Below are 16,051 nucleotides of genomic sequence, written 5' to 3'. Positions count from 1 at the left end.
GTGAAACTGGGTCATACAGATAGTCCCAAATCAGATGAGGAGAGGGCCATGATGGCCAAGGTTCCTTATGCATCAGCAGTTGGGAGTCTTATGTATGCTATGATAGCTACTAGACCAGACATTGCATTTGCAGTGGGAGTTGTTAGCCGGTATATGGCTAATCCAGGAAAGAGGCATTGGGAGGCAGTTAAGTGCATCATGAGGTACATGAAGGGTACCAAGGAGATGTGCATCTGCTTTGGTAGAGGAGACATGCGTGTACTTGGGTACACAGATTCAAACTATGCATGGCATGTGGATAGTAGGAGATCCACTTCTGGTTATGTGTTCACCTTTGCAGGTGATGCAGTGTCGTGGATATCTCGTGCACAGAAGTGTGTTGCTTTGTCTACCACAGAGGCTGAGTATGTTGCAGCCACAGAGGGTTGCAAGGAGGCTATATGGTTTGATCTGCTAGTGGGAGATTTGGGGATTCATATAGGTGTACCGACATTGCATAGTGATTGCATGAGTGCTACTCAGCTAGAACGGAATCCGGTCTTTCATGCAAAGACCAAACACATTGAGGTCAGGTACCATTTCATCAGTTGAGGACAAGCGCATAGAGCTTGTCAAGGTTCATACAGATGATAACCCTGCAAATATGCTAACGAAGAGTCTACCTAGTTAGCGGTTTGAGTATTGTCGTGTATTGATGGGCATTAGATAGTATGCTCACTGGTTGTTCTCCCTTAAAGCCACATTGTCCTTTAAGTGGGAGGTTGTGGGGGTTAAAGGTCACTGTGCCTTTACCCCGGTTATGTACAATACTCAAACACATATATCAATGAATGAAAAAGAAGATTAGGGTGGTTCTGCACCCACCAAATCTTGTGGCTCTTTGTCTCTCTCTCTCTCACTCTCTCCTTCTTCCGTTCTTGCTTCCGTTGAGAACACTCTCATAGCCCTTTATGTACTGGAGTTAAAGACTCCCCAAATAAGTAATAGTATTTTGGAGTTAAAACATTTCCTAGCATCCATTGTAGAAAGTGCAGGTGCACAAGGAATGCTTACCTTCTTGAAAGCTGTTAATGAGACTCCTTTGAGAGCAGCCTGTTTGCATTTTTCCACATCCATATTAGATAGTGAGCCCCAAAATTTTAAGATATCTATGCTCAAAGGTGATTTTAGATTCAAACTATTAAGAGTCCACATCTTGTTTTGATGGGTCTCTTGAGACACATCAAATTCCACCTCCCAAGCAGGCAATGTAGGAATGCATGATGATCCTTGTGGCGTGGTCAGATTGTCCTTAGCTTCCAGTTCTATTGAAGTAGTGAGTAAGTTGGAGAAAGTATCGACCTTCTCTTACTGAGATGAAGAAAGAGCAATTTTTTTGAACCAAGGAAGCTCAGTAGTGATCTCGGGTATAACGGTAGAAGATAGAGCCTTTTCAATTTTAGGCAACATTTCTTCATGATGACGCACATTGACATCATTGTTGGAAATGATTTCATCTATCATAGTTTCCATTTCAAAAAGTAGTGCATGGGCTTTTGTTGTACTCTTTCAGCTTGTATCAAGGACCAAAGACCATTCTTCAATGCCAAGGGTATGTAACAATGTGTTATTACCTATTTCCTTGGCCACCATATCATGCTCAATGATCTTTTTGTGTATCTCATTGTTATCGACGAGGGCCAGAGTAGCTTGTACCATTGGACTAGGAATCTGAATATCCTATGTCCACAGTATCAGCATGCCACTAAAGAGCCATCTGAAGAATAACCATAAGATGTAGAGTTAGTCATATATTCAAGGAATTAGGGTGACCAAACCCTGATGGCAATATTTGTGTGTGTTTAAGATTTAGATTAGAACACCTCAAGAAGGTCTAAGTATATATGAACAACATTTTTACATCAAATGATACATGAAGAAGGTACTACTAGAGACAAAAATATGGTTGAATCCTAAAAAGAGAATATTTCTAGATTATAAAGAAAATTTCCATGACAGAACCTTTGTACTACACTTCAACTACCAACGCTGATACCTGCCACCATCCAACCCGCTTAAGTTAGAATAGCTTAAACCAGAAGGGAAGACAGGTCTTATAGCATAACTGGACTTGTTATCAATGTCCAAAGTAAAAGATTAATTATATGGAAAATACATGGATTAGAAGATTCCTAAATCCTTTCACACATCCCACCACACATGAAAAAGTTTGGTTTTGCTCAGCCATGTCATGGCATTTGTTCCTCCCAAGATTTTTTTTAAAACAAGGAAAAAGTCCCGTCTTTTGCCTAAAACATAATGAAAAACGAATTTATTATTTTTTGTTTTAAAAAAGTTTTCCAAAAAGCATCCAAAAGTACCATAAAGTACTTAAGGCATAATGGGATTGCTAGAGGTCCAACTAATACAAGGTCCTACGATCCAAAGGACAAATCAAAAGGTCCTATAGACAAATCACAAGCTCTTACGGTCTAAGGGACCTAATTAAGAGGATTAAACAAGCAAAGAATAATAAATTCCTTTTATTTGTTTTTACGGGTTTCTCATGCAAGGCTTAAGGCTATGTATGTAATACAGAGCTTAATGTCTCATGAAGCAACGTATCCATGAATCCTTTGTAGCATAAATAATGGTGGAGCTCCCCCGTGTACATGACCTCAGTTATCACAGCGTCGCTCTAAAGCCCCTTATCATTTTTTTGTTGTAGATGATCTCAATCCTCGGCCACCATAGCGCAGATATGCACCAATTTGCACTGCCACTCCCCAAGCCATTAATTGGAGAAGCTTGTATGTGGCACTGCGCCGCCACTACGCCACCCATGGTGCTGGAAGCATCAAATAAGCCATAATGGCTAGATTGTGCGTGTGCAGGCCCTTTGTGTGTCGCCAACGACTCGCCATATGCATGTGCATCGCTGTAGTGCCCAGCACAGTCTCTGTAAGTCTGAGCACGACGCCCTATAAGCCTCCACGCCATATGGTACTTACTACCATGTGTTCATGCGATGTGCATGCTGCCAATGCCCACGAGACTCACTTCCCCTATGCCTATGTAGCCCATGCTATCCAGGCACGTCGATTTAGAGCATTATCTTTTATGTACCCATCGATTAAATGGAGTAGCTCCAAGCGACACTTGTCTGGAGTATGTGTAAAAATAGAAGGTCAAAAGTTACCTTAGCACGCCATCACGCACTCCAGTTGTAGCCAATCGTGTGAGCGCAATACGATGCACCCTTCATGAAAGAGGTGGAATTTATAGAAATACAACCACCATACACTTTGGAGAATGAAGGGTCGTTAGACTTTTCATTGCCTGGTCCATTGCTAACCTAATAAATTTCAAGAGTCAATCGCTTATTTCCCCCAATATGTATGTACAAATTAAATTCATTTAATCCTTCTATAAGCAAGGGATTAAATTTTTTAATTACCCTATTTATGCTCAAATTACAATATAGGTCCTAAGCTATTGCCTCATTGAGTACATGACTCACGTGAGCCCACTTAATGCTCAAATTCTTCTTTTCATAACTATAAGCCATGGCTATAATCAAGTTTTGATTAGTTTGTAAACATTTGCAATTGAGTGATCTTTGTAGAGATATACATATGTCATGTGCTATTGAAATCTTTCTTTAAATTATATGAGGTGGTTAAAGAGTAAAACCATTCTTTGACCAAATCAAGTAAAGAGCTTTTCAGCTCTTTAATGCTATGCAAAAAGATGGCCTAAAAAGACCGTCAATTCTACAACTTGATTGTCAAGAAATGGTGTGTGTGTGTGTGGTTTCACAAGATATCTGCTCTCTCCCATCTGTGCTCCATGAGCTGCTTGTGGGCGTCTCCAGGATCCAGTCAATTTTTGCATGAACGACTGCAGTGGGCGTAGTGAATGGAACCGAATAAGAGTGGTGCAATTGATTAAGGAAGGATGGACGTGTTACGTACCGATGATAAGAGTCGGATGAAGCTAAAGGTGCGACGGAAGATAAGAATATTATGGAGGACGAACTTTGTCTTTGTTTTGCTGTTTACTTTTCTTTAGCCCCGTATTTCGACTTAAAATTTTTGAAATACGCTTTCGTTGCTAGCCTCTAAACTCATTAGCTTCCATGCCTTCAATTGCTTTATTGACACTGACCCACGTCCCATTGCTTTGAGAGAGATGGCCAATGAATGCTTCTCTCTCCCCACAAGTGATAGTAGAGGATCTTTACCCGCCCTTATACCCTCATACCAAGCTCCACCTCAAAATGTGAGCACTGATATTGTTGCATTTCAAAGTGATCCTTGAAAATCATAGGTACTTGACAAAGTCTAAGAGAGTGAGTAGCTAGCCACATTTCAAAGTGCTCCTTGAAAATCATAGGTACTTGACAAAGTCTAAGAGAGTGAGTAGCTAGCCAGGAGAGGGATAGAGTCAACTTGGATTTATGTAGACAAAGAAGACTCCTTGCAGAGCAATAGCAAGAAGCGGTTGCAGATGCACGCATTCGATCATTGCCATCGGAGCGAAGAACACGAGCTGTGGTGTCACGATTGGTGGGAGCATTCGAGGCAACAACATCAGGCCATTCAGGTGATTACCAATCTCGAGTCTTCACAAGCTTTAGTCTGCACCCTAAAGCTCATAGAGTAACAACCCTACCAACACCTCGGCAGATGCACGCCCGAGAGGCGATGCTCTCTAACCTGAGAAATGGCCTACAGAAAGTGAAAGGGGTGCACAGCTTAGATAAACTAGATGCAAAGAGGGTGGCATTAGCTATGTTGGTATCCCCTGAAACAAAGGAGAAACAGCTTGGGCGCACAATGTTGAAGATGTTGTCAATCAAAAGGACCAACGTGGCTCCAGCGGTTGAACATAGAGCAAAAACAATGCATGATCATTCCGATCCGAGAAGTCTATGGGCTTCAACAGAATGCAAGAAAAGGAGAGGCGAGAGGCGATGCTCTCTAATCTGAGAAATGGCCTACAGAAAGTGAAAGGGGTGCACAGCTTAGATAAACTAGATGCAAAGAGGGTGACATTAGCTACGTTGGTATCCCCTGAAACAAAGGAGAAACAGCTTGGGCACACAATGTTGAAGATGTTGTCAATCAAAAGGACCAACGTGGCTCCAGCGATTGAACATAGAGCAAAAACAATGCATGATCATTCCGATCCGAGAAGTCTGTGGGCTTCAACAGAACACAAGAAAAGGAGAGGCAGCCTAAGTGCGGAAGTCATTGCTACAGTGACGACGTTTTGGCATGAAAATACGAGAGTTTCTCCAAATAGAAAGAACATATGTAAGAAGCGGACGGGACGAAAGGTGTTTAAGGAGCACATCATACACATGCTAGATACAACGCAGGTCAGTGGTGCCTAAACTAGCCCGGTGGTTGTTTGTGATTGAGCTTTGGGATAGTTTACTTGTTTCTTTTCTTGAACTAGGCTTGGACTAAATGTGATTGTCCTAAACCAGCCCGGTGGTTGGAGCATCATGCAACCGTAGGCTGGTTCAGCTCTATCGCCAGTGATGTAATTGTCCTGAACCAGCGTGGTTGAATAGACATTAGTTGTTGTCTAACCCGATGGCATCGTTGAGCAAAACTTAACAGCATTACATTTCACAATATATTGTTATTTTACTAAACTAGCCCGATGGTTGGAACATCATGCAACTATGGTTGCTTTAGCTCAATCACCAATTATGTGATTGTCCTGAATCAGCGTGGTTGAATAGACATTAGTTATTGACCAGCCCAGTGGTTGAAATTATTGTGTTTCTTAGTACTTAAATTCGTTAAATTTAATATCCTGCTATTCGGGTCATATACCACTGTTAAATTGTGGAATTCATAAATGAAAAGCAATATATTGTTATTTTCTAATGGTAAAATTCAGAAATGAAAAGAAATATACTGGCCCTAATGGTAGTAGTGATTTTATTTCATTGGCATTATTCTTGAAATTTATTGACTCAAAGGTTCCTAAGATCCATTAATGGCCATATTACGAATTGAAAGTAGCATAACTCTTGTATACCTTTTGAAAGGTGATTTCAGAGGTCACAAATTTTATAATGTTCAATCAACTATTTCATTCTACTATGTATGCATTATTTGATTGGGCTTCTATATGGATATATAACTTTGTGTGTGTGTGTGTGTGTGTGTGTGTGTGTGTGTGTGTGTGTGTGTGTGTTGTTGGAACATTGTGGACAATGAGGAAAATGATTAATCACAAACAAGTATTTATTCATGAGTGGTTACATATATAGGCAATTGCCTCCATGTTAGTAGATCCCAGATCCACAATCATCTCCATGATTAGCTCAATCAGCTACCTCCTATGATCACTCCAAATCCACACAACACACTAACCTGACATACCTAACTACCAAGTCACTAGACTCGCCTACTGAAGTGCTCACACAACTTCACACACTGTCCTACATTCAATAATGTCTAGACCATATGCTAAGCCTATAATCAATTTGTTCTAACACCCCCCCACAAATTGATGACCTCATCCCTCGACAGTAGTACATGGGATGCTCCATGGCTTGCCCACCATCATGTGGCAACACACATGGCCCCAACCTGTGACTGACTCCTAGGATTCTTGCTTTACAATGGGTGGTGTCTCTAGAACTACCAAGTACATGGACAACAAGCACACTCAACTGACTTAAAGGAAAAATATATCATTTTATGATGGACTATCCATGGCAGAGCACCTTATTGACTCCAAACACATAATCCTAATCTAAGAGTTTAGGGCCAATTCCCTCCTGGATGAAAGTCTCCTTCGTCGATTCCTCATTGGTAGAGGTATTTGCAGCATCTTGGTCTGGTTCTTTCTTCTTGGTCTTCATAGTTTTCGAGAGCACAAGCATATCATTGTTGGTACCGCTCCTTTGTTTTACTGCTCCTTTCTTAGTGAAGTATGCTACCAAAAGAGTAGCCTCCAGCAAGTTGACTTCAACTTTATGATCACATGCATCCCATATGCCTTCAAATAAATCAAATATGAAGAGGGTCTTACCACTTGTTAGCAGAACAAGGTCAGTGTCTACTCTTGTGCATAGAAGCTCATATGACTCGTAAGTCGGTAGTGTCTTCTTGATGACCTTGTACTTGGGCCTCCTTATCTTCTCTTCTTTGGTCTTTTCCTCCTTGGTTTTCTTGGCTGAAACCACACTTGTGCACCCTTGAAAAGTAGGCATTATGCCAAGTCAAACATGAAGTCAACTATGGTCAAACTCTTTCCGCAAGCATAGAGTTCCAAAATAAATCAAATGCGAGGTATAAACTTGATACATTTCTGGAAATCAGAGTTCAAGGAACTAAAATAGATAGAGGAGAAAACTTTTGGATGGTCATTTGCAAGAAATAGTCAAACTTTGACCATCACCCCCGAATTTCCCCCAAATTGAAGAAACGGGAACTGTAGGCCAAATTGGAGAGCTTCGGTGGATCAATCAAAGGGATTTTAGGTGGAAATCAAAGCTCTTATAGTCACCCATCAGCAGCAAAAAGTATTTGCAAAGAATTGCGCCATGTCGCCCAGCATTGCACTAGCAAAATCGTGAAGATAAATGACGAATGCGGCTTCTTTTATGGACCAATGTCGACCAAAATTCACGAGCAAGAATCTTGAGGCATTGCTAAACCTCAGCTAAGATCTTGAAACCCAATTGCAGTAGCAGCTCCAAAATTTTGCACATTTATGCTCAACACAAATCGTGTCGGTACAACAGATCCACGAAGTAACTCGTCAATCCCTCTAGTGGGAAGGTGCGCCCTGAGGATAGGAACATTGTGCTGGAAGCATTTCAAAATCTATGGGTTAGCTGTGGAGAATTTGCTCCTACAAGGTCGAGGTAGACGAGGAAAGAAAGAGGAAGCTCATGTTTGCAATGGGAAAGAAGGTGGACACGTTGCATAGGCTAGGTAGGCATGGCTAGAGGTGGCTAGAGGCTATGATACCACATGTTGGAACATTGTGGACAATGAGGCAAATGCTGAATCACAATGAACAAGTCTTTATGCATGAGTGGTTACATATATAGGCAACTGCCTCCATGTTGGTAGATCCCAGATCCACAATCATCTCCATTAGCTCAATCAGCACCTCCTATGATCACTCCAAATCCACACATCACACCAACCTGACATACCTAACTGCCAAGTCACTAGACTCACCTACTGAAGTGCTCACACAACTTCAGACACTGTCCTACATTCAATAATGTCTAGACCATATGCTAAGCCCATAATCAATTTGTTCTAACACATAGGTCACAAATTTTATAATGTTCAATCAAATATTTCATTCTACTATGTATGCATTATTTGATTGGGCTTCTATATGGATATATAACTTTTGTGTGTGTGTGTGTGTGTGTGGAGAGAAAAAAGACAAGGTTTACAAGAGATGTGATTTAACCCCTTGTAAAGTGTGTCGAATAATTTCACTTCGAAAGATTTTGATATCTAACATTTGAACATGTGATTCCATTCCCCCGTCCACTTCCATAGTAAACGTTTTAAATTGTTTAAAAGTAGAGCATTTACACTTATCTTCCTCCTTTTCCCATGAAAAAGTATGGAATACCTCTTTTGAGTTAAGAAGTATCCAACTTATTGGTTTATCACACTTCCATCCAAATATGAGATTGGAAAGTATAATAGTTGAACTGAGATAGAATTTATTAAATCAAGATACTAGATTATCCTAAGAGATATCCTCTCCAAAACTTGGGAGGAGTAATAAGATGCAAAATGCCGGCGGTTTCTTTATTAAGAGAACTTTTTACCAAAACCAATCTTCCATAAGACTCCATTAGAGATCTAGAACCTATGTCACACAGAAGACCATTTGAGTTTTTTTGCCAAGGTAGGAGCATTATTGTTATTGTAGGTCATAGGCCTTTTGCCCTTATTGGAGCTAGAGCCTGAAGCCGGCGTACTATCCCCAATTATTAGAACCACACTGCTAGGGGTATTTAAGAGTGGTGTGGATACATCCACAATTTCTTAGTAAGGAAAAGTAGATCCACAGCCACTATTATGACATCCCCCTATTGTGAAACTTCTTCCGTATCTGGCCCCACCACGAAAAGGGACCGGATTGCCTCTTACATTGCCTCTGCCACCATATTTTGGTTTCATAAGGTTGGCACTTTTTCTTAAAAAGGAAGGGGGTTTGATTAATTTTTCAATCATAGAGAGTCCTTGCTCATTATCCATTGAAGAAAAAAGTTTGGCTTTTGGATTTTCTAAATATTCCAATACCTCTTGAATCATAAACTCTCTCACAAAGATGAAAGTGACAAGATTTTTAACTATGGGTTTTGTTGGTCCATTCAACCATATGAGGAATGCAGTAAAGGATGCTGCTAAACTCATATCCGGGTAAAATAAGTCCAACTGATTCACCATGTACCATATAACATGGTCTGCCCAAATGAGAGAGCCACCACATTTGTCAAAAGCACACGCACACCTGAGGAATGGTCGTAACCAATTCCACCAAAGGGATTTGTAATTTGCAGCCCTTTATGTACTGGAGTTAAAGACTCCCCAAAAAAGTAATAGTATTTTGGAGTTAAAACATTTCCTAGCATCCATTGTAGAAAGTGCAGGTGCACACGGAATGCTTACCTTCTTGAAAGCTGTTAATGAGACTCCTTTGAGAGCAACCTGTTTGCATTTTTCCACATCCATATTAGATAGTAAGCCCCAAAATTTTAAGATATCTATGCTCAAAGGTGATTTTAGATTCAAACTATTAAGAGTCCACATCTTGTTTTGATGGGTCTCTTGAGACACACTCAATTCCACCTCCCAAGCAGGCAATGTAGGAATGCATGATGATCCTTGTGGCGTGGTCAGATTGTCCTTAGCATCCAGTTCTATTAAAGTAGTGAGTAAGTTGGAGAAAGTATTGACCTTCTCTTACTGAGATGAAGAAAGAGCAATTTTTTTGAATCAAGGAAGCTCAGTAGTGACCTCAGGTATAACGGTAGAAGATAGAGCCTTTTCAATTTTAGGCAACATTTCTTCATGATGACGCACATTGACATCATCATTGGAAATGATTTCATCTATCATAGTTTCCATTTCAAAAAGTAGTGCATGGGCTTTTGTTGTACTCTTTCAGCTTGTATCAAGGACCAAAGACCATTCTTCAATGCCAAGGGTATGTAACAATGTGTTATTACTTGCTTCCTTGGCCACCATATCATGCTCAATGATCTTTGTGTATCTCGTTGTTATCGATGAGGGCCAAAGTAGCTTGTACCACTGGACTAGGAATCCGAATATCCTATGTCCACGAAATCAACATGCCACTATAGAGCCATCTGAAGAATAACCATAAGATGTAGAGTTAGTCATATATTCAAGGAATTAGGGTGACCAAACCCTGATGGCAATATTTGTGTGTGTGTTTGAGATTTAGATTAGAACACCTCAAGAAGGTCTAAGTATATATGAACAACATTTTTACATCAAATGATACATGAAGAAGGTACTACTAGAGACAAAAATATGGTTGAATCCTAAAAAGAGAATATTTCTAGGATTATAAAGAAAATTTCCATGACAAGTCCTTTGTACTACACTTCAACTAGCAACGCTGATATTTGCCACCATCCAACCCGCTTAAGTTAGAATAGCTTAAACCAGAAGGGAAGACAGGTCTTATAGCATAACTGGACTTGTTATCAATGTCCAAAGTAAAAGATTTGGAAAATACATGGATTAGAAGATTCCTAAATCCTTTCACACATCCCACCACACATGAAAAAGTTTTTTTTTTTTTTGGTTTTGCTCAGCCATGTCATGGCATTTGTTCCTCCCAAGATTTCTTTTAAAAAAAGGAAAAAGTCTCATCTTTTGCCTAAAACATAATTTATTATTTTTTGTAAAAAAAAAGTTTTCCAAAAAACATCCAAAAGTACCATAAGGTACTTAAGGCATAATGGGATTGCTAGAGGTCCAACTAATACAAGGTCCTACGATCCAAAGGACAAATCAAAAGGTCCTATAGACAAATCACAAGCTCTTACGGTCTAAGGGACCTAATTAAGAGGATTAAACAAGCAAAGAATAATAAATTCCTTTTATTTGTTTTTTCGGGTTTTTCATGCAAGGCTTAAGGCTATGTATGTAATACAGAGCTTAATGTCTCATGAAGCAACGTATCCATGAATCCTTTGTAGCATAAATAATGGTGGAGCTCCCCCGTGTACATGACCTCGGTTATCACAACGTCGCTCTAAAGCCCCTTATCATTTTTCTATTGTAGATGATCTCGATCCTCGGCCACCATAGCGCAGATATGCACCAATTTGCACTGCCAATCCCCAAGCCATTAATTGGAGAAGCTTGTATGTGGAACTGCGCCACCACTACGCCACCCATGGTGCTGGAAGCATCAAATAAGCCATAATGGCTAGATTGTGCGTGTGCAGGCCCTTTGTGTGTCGCCAACGACTCGCCATATGCATGTGCATTGCTGTAGTGCCTAGCACAGTCTCTGCGAGTCTGAGCACGACGCCCTATAAGCCTCCACGCCATATGGTACTTACTACCATATGTTCATGCGATGTGCACGCTGCCAATGCCCACGAGACTCACTTCCCCTATGCCTATGTAGCCCATGCTATCCAGGCACGTCGATTTAGAGCATTATCTTTTATGTACCCATCGATTAAATGGAGTAGCTCCAAGCGACACTTGTCTGGAGTATGTGTAAAAATAGAAGGTCAAAAGTTACCTTAGCACGCCATCACGCACTCCAGTTGTAGCCAATCGTGTGAGCGCAATACGATTCACCCTTCATGAAAGAGGTGGAATTTATAGAAATACAACCACCATACACTTTGGAGAATGAAGGGTCGTTAGACTTTTCATTGCCTGGTCCATTGCTAACCTAATGAATTTCAAGAGCCAATCGCTTATTTCCCCCAATATGTATGTACAAATTAAATTCATTTAATCCTTCTATAAGCAAGGGATTAAATTTTTTAATTACCCTATTTATGCTCAAATTACAATATAGGTCCTAAGCTATTACCTCATTGAGTACATGACTCACGTGAGCCCACTTAATGCTCAAATTCTTCTTTTCATAACTATAAGCCATGGCTATAATCAAGTTTTGATTAGTTTGCAAACATTTGCAATTGAGTGATCTTTGTAGAGATATACATATGTCATGTGCTATTGAAATCTTTTTTTAAATTATACGAGGTGGTTAAAGAGTATAACCATTCTTTGACCAAATCAAGTAAAGAGCTTTTCAGCTCTTTAATGCTATGCAAAAAGATGGCCTAAAAAGACCGTCAATTCTAGAACTTGATTGTCAAGAAATGGTGTGTGTGTGTGTGTGTGTGTGTGGTTTGAGCACATAAGCAAGACTTGATCTCAACTTGATTATGCCAAAGTAGACAAAGAATGAACGAACAATACTGCAGGACTACTTTTTAATGATGTACCTCACTATGCCATATCTAAAAGCTATGGCTAAATACCATGATCAACCATCATTTTGTTATACCACAAGCTAAGGGAACTAAGACAATTGCACATTATGAATGAATGTGCATCAACTACGATGTCATCTTAATAGGAAATCGCAAGTAAGACCATTGCACATTTTGATGTACTAAAAGCTTAGGGAAGTAACACCATTGCACATTATGAATGTGCATCGAGTATGATATCATCTTAATAGGAAATTGGAACAAATGAGTACAAATTGATTTCATATTGACAATCCGATCGAACAAAATTCTACAATCTCTCTTGTAAAAGAGAATTAAATGGAGCCACAGAATTCCCAACTAGCGGACGTGTGCATGTGGAGAGTTGTACATAGCAAATGATTCTTTCTTGGGGAGGAAAAACTAAACTTCCTTCATGACCCACGAGCCTCATAAGAACTAGCATAGCATTCAATTGGTGTGCACGAGGTAAATGTCTATTCCTTTTGGTGTATACCCTTTGTGAGCTCTCTTTGGTGTACAGCCTTTGTGAGGTCTCTTGTCTTGTGGTGTAAATAAATTGAGGTCGCTTTCTTACTATACTAGTATTCACGAGTCATGCTTTGTGTTAACTTGAAATGTTTGAAATTTCAATCTCTCTGAAGTCGTTCGTGGTATATTGTGTACTCTTCGGTTGTTGATTCTCTACCGATACTTTTTTGCTCAATTCCAGTTGTAAAGCCTCTTCCAAGTTTTTGACCACTTCAGTACTTGTTGGCCTCAGGGCCGAGTGGTAATCAACACTCCTTAGAGCTATGTCTGCCATCTTCTTCAAGGCTTCTAGACTTGATATCTGATCTCGAATTGTTCGATCCACAATCCATTCAAGGTCGCCATCACGGATGTGAGGACCAGCCTGACAAATCACGCAACAATGGATCAACTATAGTTCATCTCTCTTTGTTTTAATACGCATGACAAAAGACAGCCAGGCTTCTGCTAAAGAATCGTGCAATCAAAAATCTCAAAATATAGCGCATACCCAATCCTTGATGTTCACGACACTAGGTTCGGGAGTGGAAACCTCAATGATAGCTTTCCGCCCAGATATCAATTCTAATAGCACTATACCAAAGCTGTAGACATCGCTTTTCTCTGTAAGCCTTTCCAACATTGCATATCTGCACAAGGCAGTCCGCCAAACATAGTGACTGATTAGCGTATGTACATTGCTAATTCCCTAACCTTACACTGAGCATACTATCATGTTTTTAGTACATAAGAGAGTATCTCTTCGAAGTTTACATACAAGATAGCACTACGGGACTCATTGCCTTGAGGAGCAAAACTAGAAATTTAACCCAGTTTAGATCTCGTTTAGATACCTATTGCAACTTATATGCAGGTGGGATCACAAGTGGAGACGATTCTAGAGCATCATTACATTGTTTTAAAAAATTTACAACAGTGAGAGACTATCGTCGAAACGAACAATTATTCAAAGACCACAATGCGCTACCAGACTTCGAGTAAAGTATACGTTGCCATATACAGCTGGACATGATTCCTAACCATGATTACCAAGATATTGTTGTTACTCACTCTGGGTCTAGATAACCAAAAGTTCCCTTGACATTGGTGGTTATATGAGTAGCCGCCTCCATTTCTTTGGGAATGAGCTTTGAGAGCCCGAAGTCAGCAACTTTTCCAATTAGCTTCTCGTCCAACAGAATGTTGGTGCTTTTGATGTCTCGATGAATGACATTTGGAGTGCAATCAGTATGTAGATACTTCAATCCTGTTTTCCCATTGACAAAAGGAATCGACAATGTAAGCCTTAGGCTACTGCCAACAAGCTTTCAAGCATAAATAGCATCACCAATTCACGATGGAATTCGAAACTTGTACACATATGTTACCATTAGCTGCGTTAACTGCAATTCTGAGTCTTGCTAGCCAATCCAGAGGTTCGTTTACAGCATCAATACCTACATTCAACCACCTCAAGGCTATTATATATCAAATGCCTTTCGGCAGGAAGGTCCACACATATTATATGTGAGCAGGGCTAGTTTGCTAGAAGTACCGTGCAGATGATCATGTACTGTTCCTTTAGGCATGTACTCATATACAAGAATCCTCTCGTTGTATTGATTACAGTATCCCATCAATGATACCAGATTTTTATGGTTTACTCGAGATAAAACCGACAACTGAAAATGAGCAGTCACGAAAAGTTAGGCAATCTCCAATCGCTACCCCAATTCCCATTTCTCAAAGAGTGTTTTGTTTTTGGCAAATGAAACATGAAACAAAGGATACACAGGGCACAATTTGGCAGTTCAATCGCTCAGCTAATTAAACAAACGAGTCATAATGGCCGATAACGAAGCACACAACCTGACAAAGGCAAAATCACAAAATTTCATTCCATACCTCGTTCAAAAACTCATTTGCTCCTTGCCTAGAAGCCTTTGATAGCCTCTTGACAGCTACCTGCTTACCACTTCTGAGTTTTCCGTAATACACAGGCCCGAAACCCCCCTCTCCGAGCTTCGTCTTCAGGTTCTCTGTGATTTGTTTAACTTCTTCGCGTGAGAATCGCTGCAATCCAGAAATAGCCTTTGGCGGATCATTAGATTCAATGACAATCCTCTCCAGGAATTTCGACAATTCGGAGCCGAGGGCGGTAGTCACTGAAAAGCGCAGAAGACAACCTTTGGTCACTTCATCACATCCTGTTTCATGCTTGATACCTCGTTACAGAAAAGAAAGAAATAAAGATAGGAGGACGGCCTTGGAAAGGCACCTGTTTGTACTTCGAAGGGGGTGGGCAATCTACCGATGCCTCCCGTCTGTGCTCTCTCCCGTCTGTGCTCCATGAGCTGCTTGTGGGCGTCTCCAGGATGCAGTCAATTTTCGCATGAACGACTGCAGTGGGCGTAGTGAATGGAACGGAATAAGAGCGGTGCAATTGATTAAGGAAGGATGGACGTGTTACGTACCGATGGTAAGAGTTGGACGAAGCTAAAGATGCGACGGAAGATGAGAATATTATGAAGGACGAACTTTGTCTTAGTTTTGCTGTTTACTTTTCTTTATAAGAAGATTCGTCTTTGACTAAGCCCACCAAGACCAAATCTTTCGACTTAAAATTTTTGAAATACTCTTTCGTTGCTAGCCTCTAAACTCATTAGCTTCCACCCCTTCAATTGCTTTATTTACATTGACCCACGTCCCATTGCTTTGAGACATATGGCCAATGAATGCTTCTCTCTCCCCACAAGTGATAGTAGAGGATCTTTACCCGCCCTTATGCCCTGATACCAAGCTCCACCTCAAAATGTGAGCACTGATATTGTTGCATTTCAAAGTGATCCTTGAAAATCATAGGTACTTGACAAAGTCTAAGAGAGTGAGTAGCTAGCCACATTTCAAAGTGCTCCTTGAAAATCATAGGTACTTGACAAAGTCTAAGAGAGTGAGTAGCTAGCCAGGAGAGGGATAGAGTCAACTTGGATTTATGTAGACAAAGAAGACTCCTTGCAGAGCAACAGCAAGAAG

General features: G+C 40.4%; 1 protein-coding gene across 1 annotated transcript; it reads right to left on the bottom strand.

The window, feature by feature from the left end:
• Positions 1-12,722: 12,722 nt before the first annotated feature.
• Positions 12,723-15,536, bottom strand: LOC147885505 (putative LRR receptor-like serine/threonine-protein kinase At5g48740). Its single transcript, XM_087396634.1, has 7 exons — positions 15,297-15,536; positions 14,924-15,183; positions 14,574-14,700; positions 14,407-14,475; positions 14,090-14,285; positions 13,530-13,668; positions 12,723-13,403 (listed from the first exon to the last, which is right to left on the bottom strand). Exons 1-7 carry the CDS (start codon positions 15,367-15,369, stop codon positions 13,116-13,118), a joined length of 1,152 nt encoding a protein of 383 aa, XP_087252760.1. The 5' UTR covers positions 15,370-15,536; the 3' UTR covers positions 12,723-13,115.
• Positions 15,537-16,051: the final 515 nt, after the last annotated feature.

This window comes from Dipteris shenzhenensis, chromosome 25, assembly GCF_047967505.1.
Source record: "Dipteris shenzhenensis isolate YYH24624 ecotype China chromosome 25, Dip_SZ_1.0, whole genome shotgun sequence".
Lineage (NCBI taxonomy): Eukaryota > Viridiplantae > Streptophyta > Polypodiopsida > Gleicheniales > Dipteridaceae > Dipteris > Dipteris shenzhenensis.
The sequence above is the reverse complement of the archived record's forward strand: the minus strand, read 5'-3'. Positions and strand labels throughout refer to the sequence as shown.

Coding starts and splice junctions, on each gene's coding strand:
- LOC147885505 (XM_087396634.1), bottom strand. CDS start 15,369: ATGGAGCACAGACGGGAGAGAGCACAGACGGGAGGCATCGGTAGATTG. Junction 13,669..14,089: donor TTTGGTTATCTAGACCCAGA/GTGAGTAACAAC, acceptor TGCCTTGTGCAG/ATATGCAATGTTGGAAAGGC. Junction 13,404..13,529: donor TCGTGAACATCAAGGATTGG/GTATGCGCTATA, acceptor GTGATTTGTCAG/GCTGGTCCTCACATCCGTGA.